Source organism: Helianthus annuus, chromosome 12, assembly GCF_002127325.2.
Source record: "Helianthus annuus cultivar XRQ/B chromosome 12, HanXRQr2.0-SUNRISE, whole genome shotgun sequence".
Lineage (NCBI taxonomy): Eukaryota > Viridiplantae > Streptophyta > Magnoliopsida > Asterales > Asteraceae > Helianthus > Helianthus annuus.
In genome coordinates this window covers 121829956-121840816 of record NC_035444.2, presented here as the reverse complement: position 1 = coordinate 121840816, position 10861 = coordinate 121829956, and the positions used below count along the sequence as shown (strand labels likewise).

Sequence of the window (10861 nt, the reverse complement as noted above, 5' to 3'; positions counted from 1 at the left end):
CATTGACTGTTTGACCAAATCTACTCATTTTCTGCCGATACGAGAAGACTACAAGGTAGAAAAATTAGCCCGAATCTACACCAATGAGATCATTTGTCGAGATGGGACGCCTGCCGACATCATCTCTGACCGCGATGGTCGGTTTACCTCACGTCTTTGGGAAACGTTTCAATCTGCTCTCGGTACTACGCTTAATCTAAGTACCGCTTTCCATCCCCAAACCGACGGTCAGACTGAAAGAACGATTCATACCCTTGAAGACATGCTCCGTTCGTGTGTCATAGATTTCGGTGGTAATTGGGACGCATACTTACCTTTAGTCGAATTCTCATACAATAACAGTTATCATTCCAGCATTCAAATGGTACCGTTTGAGGCATTATATGGAAGAAAATGGCGATCGCCTACTGTATGGCTAGAGATCGGTGACGCGCAAATAACCAGTCCTGAGCTGTTGCAAGAAACGACTGACAAAATCCTCCAAATTCGAGACAATCTGCTGAAAGCTCGGAGTCGTCAGAAACGTTACGCCGATAGACCACGCAAGCCCCTTGAATTTCACGTTGGCGGTCACGTACTCCTAAAGGTATCACCTTGGAAGGGTGTGGTCAGATTCGGCAAGAAAGGGAAACTCGCGCCTCGAGATGTTGGACCCTTTAAGATTCTGGAATGGATCGGCAAAGTGGCCTACAGACTCGAACTACCGGAGGAACTTAGCAACGTCCACCCGACTTTCCACGTTTCGAACCTCAGAAAGTGCCTGGCTGAGCATGATTTACATGTACCACTTAAGGATCTTCAAGTGGACGAAACATTACACTTCGTGGAGAAGCCTGTCGAGATCAAGGACCGACAAACCAAGCAGCTCAGGCGCTCACGCATTCCCATTGTGAAAGTTCGCTGGGAAGTCAAACGAGGCACATAGTTCACTTGGGAACTCGAAAGCGACATGAAGGAGAAGTACCCGCAGTTATTTGTTACGGCTAAAACCTAATTTCGGGACGAAATTTCCTTAAGATGTGACAACTGTCAAAAATCCAGGTATCCGTACAACTAATTAATCTTGATCAATGCTTAATGACTGTGCTGAATTACAATGAATGACTTGAACTGCTTTCTAATTATTGCTTTATACACACATGTGCATCACATATTGCAAATGACATATCATTGATTTCATGAGAACTTTATTGACTCAAATGATGCGCGAAACAGAGTTAGCACAGTTAACAGACAAACCGGGAAAATGCTGACGGAGTTCAGTACATAGACATACAGTGTTTTGAGACATAGTACGAGCCAGAAACTAAGTACTATGCTAGTATAGAGTGTAGGGAAGCAAGGATCACAAAACTGCATTTCTAGGTGATAGTTTAAGTGCCGGAAAGTGCCTAAAACTCACCCAAAGTGCTGAATTTAGCAAAATTCAACAAAAATCAGCATTTTAACAATCTTATTTTATGCAGAAACATGGTTAAATGGTCCTGAATGCTTTCCTAAGTGTCGGGAATTAAAAGTGTCACAAAAAGATACATAAAGCACACTAAACTACAAGGTTTAGCACTTTAACAAACCAGTATCCAACCGAACAACCGGTTGAATTTAGCAAAATTCAGCAAAAATCAGCATTTTAACAATCTTGTTTTATGCAGAAACATGGTTAAATGGTCCTGAATGCTTTCCTAAGTGTCGGGAATTAGAAGTGTCACAAAAAGATACATAAAGCACACTAAACTGCAAGGTTTAGCACTTTAACAAACCAGTATCCAACCGAACAACCAGACACTACCCAAAACATCAAATTTACACTAGAAGCACTGTTTTAATGTTTCCAAGCTAGTTATGATCCCCAAACATCATAACACCTCCTAAAAATATCTAATAACTGAAACACGTAACGAACACTTGGATTTGAACTAAATTGCAACTAAAGGTTTAAGCCTACACCTAGAACCCCCCCCCACCTATGGGACGACCATGCCTCACCCCCATACCTCCAAGATTTTATTTCTTTATTAAATTAGATCTTGTTTTTACTTTTTGCAACATATTACACATGAGTTAAATGGAGAGGATGGTTATAAGTATGACATAAGAGATCAAGAGTTAATAATTCTCACACACTCAAACACACACTTAGCTCTCTCTCCCTCTCCTTGTGCTCTCGGTCGTGAGTCACCACAACCACCACCATCATCATCCAACCTTCTTCATACAATCCATACACTTACAAGGGTGCTAGAAGCAAGGACCTTCTCTATTTGCTATTATCCACTCATTTTCTACTCTTGAATCATCCCTAGCCTTGTGCTAGTGGTAAGATCCTTGTACACTCTAGTTTACTTCTATTTTTAGTGGTTAATGATGAATCATGATCAAAAATATTGAGAATACTAAAGAATCATATGAAGTAAACATGAATATAAGCTTGTTTTGTAAAGATATCTTCATAAATATGAGTTGTTATGCTTGTTCATCTTTGATTGTTTGTAGAAGTGATGTTAATCATCATAAGTTCTTCCTAAATCATGATTAAAAACATAGTTTAGCAAGATGTGAAAGTAGAAATTGTTGTAGGATGATGGATCATCCACACTTAAAGCATGAACTTGAAAGAAATAATGTTTTCTTGAAAAACCATGATTAAAATGAGTTGTTGATCATGCGGATCTAAATATTTATGAAGGATTTCAAAGAAACCAAGTTAAAAACATAAGTTTCATATAATCTTGGTTCTTACATAATCAAGACTTGTATTTAGTGATTACACAAGTATAGAAACACTTGTGTAACAAGAAAAATTTCATTTAGAAACATTTTTGGAAAACATGATTACAAGTTGTAAACATCTAAGTCATGCAAGAATGATGTTTTTATATAAACAACCACACTTTGAAGGATAACTAAACTCACTAAACACACTACCAAGTTACTACAACTTTTCATAAACTTTCAAGTTCATAAAGTAGTGGAATAAGCATGATTTTGGCAAAATTGGTAAGTGTAAGTTATTTAGTGTTGATTGTGGATTGATTGTGATGATTTTACAAAAGAAAATGATATGCTTGAAAGCATGGAAACCTCCATTTTTAGGGGAAACTATGGCAAAATTTTCTAAAAATATAAACACTTAGAAAAATATTTTCAAACAAATATTTACAAGTGTATTTTAACCATGAGTTTTTCATATAAACTTTGTCATAATTTTTGGTTACAAAAATACAAATATTGGAGGTTGGTTTTATAAATAAAAGTGGCTAAATATATATTTAGAATATATATATACAATTAGGACACACATGTGTGATTATGTGTATACTTTGTGTAATACTTATGTTGTTTTAGGACTTAAAATAATATAACACATTAAAACACCAAGAACTACAATCCAAAATATTACCAAAATCCCAAGGAATAAGCATACAAGTTACACACAAAATATTGGCGAAACCGAACAAGAAATGTAACTTACGAAATATTCCGGAACTAAATTCACAAGTATATTTTGGTAAATAATATTTTGGACACAAGGAAACGAAAATATGATTTTTATGATTATCACAAAGTTATATCATATTTTGACAAAGGAAAAATATAGCATTTTTGACAAATATAAACATATATATTTTCCTTGGAATTATTAGAAAATATATTATTTTTGGGAAAATATATATTTTCTTGAGTAAACTTGAAATACATTATTTTTGGATAAAAATAAGTTGATATATATTTTCTAAAGTTAGACTTGAAAACATTTCTTAAATATATATAATTTCTCGAATAATATTTCTCGAATAATATTTCTTAAATATATATATTTTGGAAATATATATATTGTTGGACTTTTATTAGAAATAAAATTCCGGAAAGTTTAATATAAATTTAAGTATATGAATACTTAATGGACAAAATAAAATACGAATTCTCACACGTATAAATACTCACGGGAATACGACACCAATAAATGGCAAAATATACAAATACAAGAAAACGATTACACATGTAAAAGATACCCCCATCCCTGGGAAGAAAATACAAGTATCAATATTTGGGAAGTATTAAGTTAATATATATTGTTTAACAATTATTCCAAAATTTAATAAATATAATTTAAGTTAAAATATTAATTATTTTAACAATAATTATATAACTTGGAATAATGTCAAAGGCATAAAAGAAACGTAACTCAAAGACATTAACACTGAACCAAGGCACGGCCCGTTCGTCTAATAGACATTAGTACGTTGTAGGTAGTCGTGTTCACCAAACGAGCTTTGAGTTACTGTGACTCGAAGACGCAAGACTGTGAGTTCATGTCCCCCTTTTCTTTAAAACTGTTTTGTTTATTAACTTCGGGGGTGAAGTACATGTTACAAAATGATTACATACAATTACAAGTGGTATGGTTAGATTTGGAAAGTACAGTAGATCATGTGAATGGGTAGGCGCACTCCTAAGACCATTAATCCTCGTGTTAGTACCGTAGGACATGAGTGATAGATCTATTTGGGTGTAGCGAGCCCACACCCATGAGGACCGGGGTTGGCCCATGAGTGACTATGTCTTACAGCCAGAAGCCCGGTACAAATCTGCTAGGTTTGAGCCTTCCTACGCCGTTGCACGTATGTTAATGGCCTTGCAAACCATTAATCGATCTGTTTCCTTGTTTGCTTTCATACCGGGATTTACAAACATAAAAACATATTTTCAATGATACAAAGGTTTATACATACACACAAACAAACACATAAACTCGCTCAACTTTTGTTGATGTTTTAAACTACATGTATTTCAGGGAATTAGTAAGTGGATCTGGCGGGCGTTGGAAGTTTTATGCTGCGTTAGGAATAAAGATGTCATCCATGGTCCGTGGGTTTGGTCAGTGTGTCTTATTCCTGGATGAGACACGTCTTCCAAACCTTGGTTTTATTTAATATCTTTTGATGAGTCCTTAGTTAACTCATAAACAATTTGAATGGTTTGTGAAACTTGAAATTGAAGTCTACGTTTTAAGACAATATCGTTATGTTTAAACTTATTTAATGGATGACAAATTTATGGTTTTATCATATAGTTGATGTTATGATTGAATGCAATGGTATTAAGAAAGTCACACCATAATCATGTTTCCGCAAAAGTCAGGGTGTGACAGCTTGTTATCAGAGCTTCGATTATAGCGAACTAGGATTACTTCTCGAGTCTAGACTACAATCAATAGGGCTCTCACGAAAATATTTTTACAACATATTTTCATTGCATACACAAAACGCCCAGATCCAGGAAGACAAACATTTTTACAAACAAAAGACACGAAACACATTTCAAAATTTATGTTCATGGTTCAGTCTGAGAGACTGGGTGGTTCAGTCTGAGAGACTGGGTGGTTCAGTCTGAGAGACTGGGTGGTTCAGTTTGAGAAACTGGGAGGTTTAGTCTGAGAGACTAGGTAGTTCAGTCTGAGAGACTGGGTGGGATAGTCTGGGAAGACTAGGATGGATACGTGAATACCTTGTTATTAATTACATGCTTATTGATGATTGTTAATAGATGTGCATATGTTGTGATTGTTTTGTTACAGACACTATGTCTTCGTCTGAGAGTGGACTGTCTGACACTATCGACCCCATGGCCATTGTTTCGAACGATGAGATTGTCCCAGAGCCAGAGATTTTTACCTCCGACACTGAGAGTAACCCGGAGATGATGTCAGATGACGATGATGATTTCCAGCCTTTTGCACTACCCGACTTTGGCGACGATGTACCGCATGCTGATGGTTTACCCGACGAGGATCCCTTTCTTATTCCTATTCCTGACCAGGATCATCTCATCCTCGGACATCTCGATGGTGAGCATGTCGTGGTTCCGATCCTCGCCCCTTTGCCTCGTGCGGCCTTTCCTCTCAAGGATTTGCCTTTTGATGACGTGTCTGATGATGATGTCGATCTTTTTATTGATGGTCCCCCTAATGATGCCCAGGGTGATGGAGTTGTAGCTGAGGATGCCATTGTTGTTCCACTCATTGAGTTTCCTGTTATTGAGGTTTCCTCTGATCATCGTGTTCCAGATTCTTTCGAGTCTGTATCATCCTCCACTTTGCATGCATTGGGATTGCATCGTTACCCCACTGATTCTGATACTGAGACGGCCCTGTCTGTCGCACCTACTCCTCCACATGACTTTGATCTTGACCTTGAGCTAGACATTGCCCCTGACGATCAGCCTGTTGATGCACCTGCTGATCCTGAGCAGGCACCAGCTCCTGAGCCGATGCCAGCTCCTGAGCCTTTACCTGATCTTGATCCTGTACCATTTGGCATACCTGTTGTTGCACCACTTATACTAGACCCGATTCCTACACCTGCTGACCCTGTTGCTTTTGCTAGTCAGATAGACCCCCGATACGCTTCCACCAGCAATGGGTGGATAGACGATGATGATGTACCTCCTTTTGTTGAGCCAGTCACTCCCCCTCATGCACCTGCACCTATTGATGCTGCCCCATTTCACCTGATTGTTTCTGATGTACACCGCACTGACCTGCCTATCACCTTTTTATAGGACATTCCCGCACCCCGCCCAGGGGAAGGTCCGTCTAGCCAGCAGCCTAGCCATGTTCCACACGTGTCAGAAGCTTTTACTCACCTGCCTGAGTATACACCTACTGCGAATTTTACTTCTTCACCGCAAGGCGAGCCACTCATATGGTTTCCGCCGAACACTATGCCAGTTTCTGATCCCTACCATCCCTCACACTTTATTCGTTACACGAGGGATGAGTTACTCCTGTCTTTGCAGCTTCAGCAGGAGATCCTATGTCGTAGAGTTATGGAGCTTGAGAGGACTCCACGTCCTCCACCTTGTTACGACTCCACCTGCTCCTCTTTTGCCCTCTCCAGATTTTGATGTTCGATTTCTCACCATGGAGCAGCAGATCAGTTATCTGTTGCGTCACGTTTATGATCTTGAGGAGGAGCTAGCGCATGTGCGCAGCTTGCTTTTTGTTCCTCCACCTCCACCTCCTCCTCCACCACCATCAGCATAGCCGGTTTTTGGTTTTATGTAGGTAGCTTGCTTTTGATGAGAGTATTGCTATTGAGCCTAGCTTGCAAAGCCTTTTGGAGACCGCTTTTGAGTACATGATTGTTGTAGACTGATAGACATTTTGGACAAGGGTAGTGTGACCCTGTAGTTCCTTTTGATGTGATACGATACATTTGTAGAAAATGTAACTGTATTTGTGGTCGATGATTTATGAAAGCTCAATCGCAATGTTCTCATTATATGCGTTGTTAAATTATACATTGGTAATATGAATGTGGTGTTTGGTTGCGTTGATAAATGCTATTACATACACGTACTACATACATATATACATAAGACCTGACCTATACAATCTTCTTTTACAAGATACCTCCACGAAGAAACAATCAGTTGCCCATAACAGAGGCAGAACTACAAGAATGGATTTCACAAGCAATCACACAACATAAGGCCTTACGCTCTGAACACAGCGGAGGTACCTCAGGAAATAACCCACCTCACGGTAATGTTTAAGTCACTTAAGACACATTACGTTACGTTTGGACATTCCATGTGCGTTTGCTAATGCTTTCTATGAATGATGATGCTTGTACAGGCTGTACATACAAGCAGTTCCTTGACTGCAAGCCTCTGAATTTCGACGGCACTGGTGGTGCTGTAGCTTTCGTTAGATGGGTGGAGAAAACCGATTCTGTGCTAAGAATGAGCAAGTGTGCGCCGGAGCACCAGGTCACCTACATTTCTGGACTTTTCTTAGACGGAGCTCTATCATGGTGGAACCTCCAAGTTCAGACTCTGGGAGAGGAAGTTGCATATGCTATGACTTGGGACGAGATGAAAGAACTTATGCGCAAGAAGTACTGTTCGAGGGCTGATATTCAGAAATTGGAAACTGAGTTCTAGAATCTAAAGATGGATGGTCCAAAGATTGCTGAGTATGTACATAGATTCCATGACCTGTCTCGCGTAGTTCCTTACATGGTTGAACCGGAGTTCAAGCAAATCGAGCGTTTTATCTGGGGATTGGCACCCCAAATCATGAGCATGGTGACTAATTCAACGCCTCCAACGATCACTGAGGCCATTGATCTGAGTGTGGCATTGACTGAAGAAGCGATTAGGCTGAACAAGTTCTCAATCTCTAATGGAAAGAAAAAGGAGACTCATGTCGAGTCATCAGGAGAGAACAAAAGGAAGTTCTCCAATTTCAAGAAAGGTACCCAAGGAAACAATAGTGGTAACAAGAAGAGGGATATGAATCCGCCAGCCAAGGTTAAGACTGGTGCTGCCACATCTGGTGCTGAGGTTAGAGGAAAAGGATATATGGGCACCCTGCCCAAATGTGATGTGTGTCAGTTTCATCACACTGGACGATGCAGAGCTGGAAAGTGTGAGACGTGCATAAAGGTTGGCCATGCCAAGGAGACCTGTTGGTATGGTGCCGGTCGTGGTAATGGTGGTCAGAGAGGTAATGGTAACGGAAATGGAAAAGGTAACTGTGACACCTGTGCTTGTAATCATTGTAAATAGTTCAGTTATCAATGAAATAATGTTATTTGATCCCGATGTTTGTTTGTTTATGTTTGACATTTTGCATGATTTGATTTTTGTTCGATTTCAAACTCTGTATCGCTTTCTGGAGAGTTATGCGTAAACGTAATCCGTTTAATGCAACAAACACTTCGGAACATCAATTTATGCTTAGCATACCTTAAAAAACCTTTACATAACTTAGAAATAAGTTTTGAGGGCTTTGGTATGGCAAAATCAAGTTTATTCTCTTACAGGGACTAAATTCGACAAACTGCGAAAGTATACCGATTTGAACTGTAACGGACATTTCGGAATATGATCATAAGTTAAGCATACCCTAAATATGTCACACCCCCAAAATCCACAAGCGGAGTATCACCACAGGAGGCGTGACTGACCAGGATCCAGCCACCAATCATATTGAACAAGTTAATTAAACAAATAAAAGTCCAACCACACAATATAAATGGTGTTCAAAACTAGTTAATCAAGTTCAAGACATCAGCGGAAGCATAAAGTTTAAAACCAAAGTATAAGTACAACAGTTCAAATGTTAAACATGGAACTCAACAGTCCATGTCCCACAACGACTCATCCTTTTCGTCCAAGCTCCATGTAAGTACCTAACGACCTGCAAGGCATGTAACAACGAGTCAACAACAAAGTTGAGTGAGTTCCCAGTTGGTTGTCCATTTTAAATTTGTTCCAAAAACCATAAGTTCTTTCGGAAACTATGTGTTAACCAATTCCTTGTTTCCCAAACCATAACCAGTGGGGGCTACCCCATGTTGTAAACCACTAGACCGTTACCATATCGACAACTAACTGAGGAAGTTGTGCCCTACGTCAATGTCTATCATCATTGACTAAGTGCCCAAATCCATTAGTACACGCCCTTCCTACCGGCACGGTGTGAGGCTTGTCAACCCTAATAGCGATATTAACTAATGACCCGCTCGCCATTGGCCCGGCGATTAAGTCGATATAAAAATGAGGGACTTCATGATAGAGTTTTGTCTAGTAAGTTATATGTTGTCGTCCTTCCCAACCGAGGACGAAGGTACGTACTCTTCCCAACCGAGAATACGTAGGTTAAATGTAGTCGTCCTTCCCAACCGAGGACGGAGGTACATATTCTGTTAAAGGTGAATATGTGGGTTTCGTTTTAGTTTCTTAAACCACTGGGAATCCCATGCCTTATAGAAAAGTGTGAACTCACCTTAGTTGGCTCGCCAGACAATTTACATGTGTTATGTTGGTCAACCACACCCTATTATGGTTACCATTTATTAGGACGGTAAACAAGTAATCACGTATAAGCTACACGTATCTAACACGTATTCGTTCAAGTAGTGCACAAGTAACGGTTCATGAATATGCATTTATTACTATCGTATACTCCATACACTTAAACGTTTGATCAAATAAAAAGTGGAAGTGTGCGGATTAAATAAAGGCTTTGGACTTAATTTTTGTGCGGCCCAAGGTGGTAGCGTGCGGCCCACTAGAATTGGACCAATCATATAGACTGTGCGGCCCACTTGCAAGTGTGCGGCCCACACTGGAGTGTGCGGTTGTTAATGTTTGTGCGGCACACATAAGGGTGTGCGGTAATACCAGGCGCAGTTTTAAACATAGATTATCAATGTTATCAAACTTACACTACCAGTTAGCATATATTGGCAATCCATTTTATATGAACACCATACATGAAAAGTGTGACAACTGGCACCAAACCGGTAATTTCCGTACAATTTAATTAATACTGATGACTGCAATTATGTGCTTAAATGTCAACATTGTCTGATTACATACCATACAAGTGAATTCATGCACGTTTTATACTACAAGAATTACTTTATGATAGCGTTGCGTCAGAAATACTAGTAAACTCACCGGTAAGACACATTGTGTCGACAATTCTGCAGAAAGCAGTTAGACAATAAAATTGAGGCCTAGATGTAGGTCCAACGACAAGAATACATTAAAACCCAAGAGTACATACAAGGGTTAACATATAGACTTTCCGGAAGCTAAAATACGCACTAAAAAGCTCCCGAAAGACACTTTAAATGCTGCATTTTACACATTTCAGCAAAATTCAGCATTGTAACAAGATTGTAGCATGTAAAAATATGACAAATTGATCCAGAATACTTTCCTAAGTGTCGGGAATTGAAAATATCACAAAAGGGGACATAAAGGACACTAAACGATGCAATTTAGCACTTTAACGAATCGGTATCTAACCGAACAACCGGACATTACCCTGAATACCAAAATA

General features: G+C 39.2%; 1 protein-coding gene across 1 annotated transcript; it reads left to right on the top strand.

Annotated features, from left to right (window-relative positions):
- Positions 1 to 5583: 5583 nt before the first annotated feature.
- LOC110919730 (actin cytoskeleton-regulatory complex protein PAN1-like) lies at positions 5584 to 6906 on the top strand. The gene is made up of 2 exons (XM_022163989.1): positions 5584 to 6516; positions 6562 to 6906. Exons 1-2 carry the CDS (start codon positions 5584 to 5586, stop codon positions 6904 to 6906), a joined length of 1278 nt encoding a protein of 425 aa, XP_022019681.1.
- Positions 6907 to 10861: the final 3955 nt, after the last annotated feature.

Excerpts from the sequence above, each read along its gene's own strand:
- LOC110919730 (XM_022163989.1), top strand. The coding sequence starts at position 5,584 with ATGTCTTCGTCTGAGAGTGGACTGTCTGACACTATCGACCCCATGGCC. Across the intron at positions 6,517-6,561 it reads CTGCCCCATTTCACCTGATT|GACATTCCCGCACCCCGCCC; the intron begins GTTTCTGATGTA and ends ACCTTTTTATAG.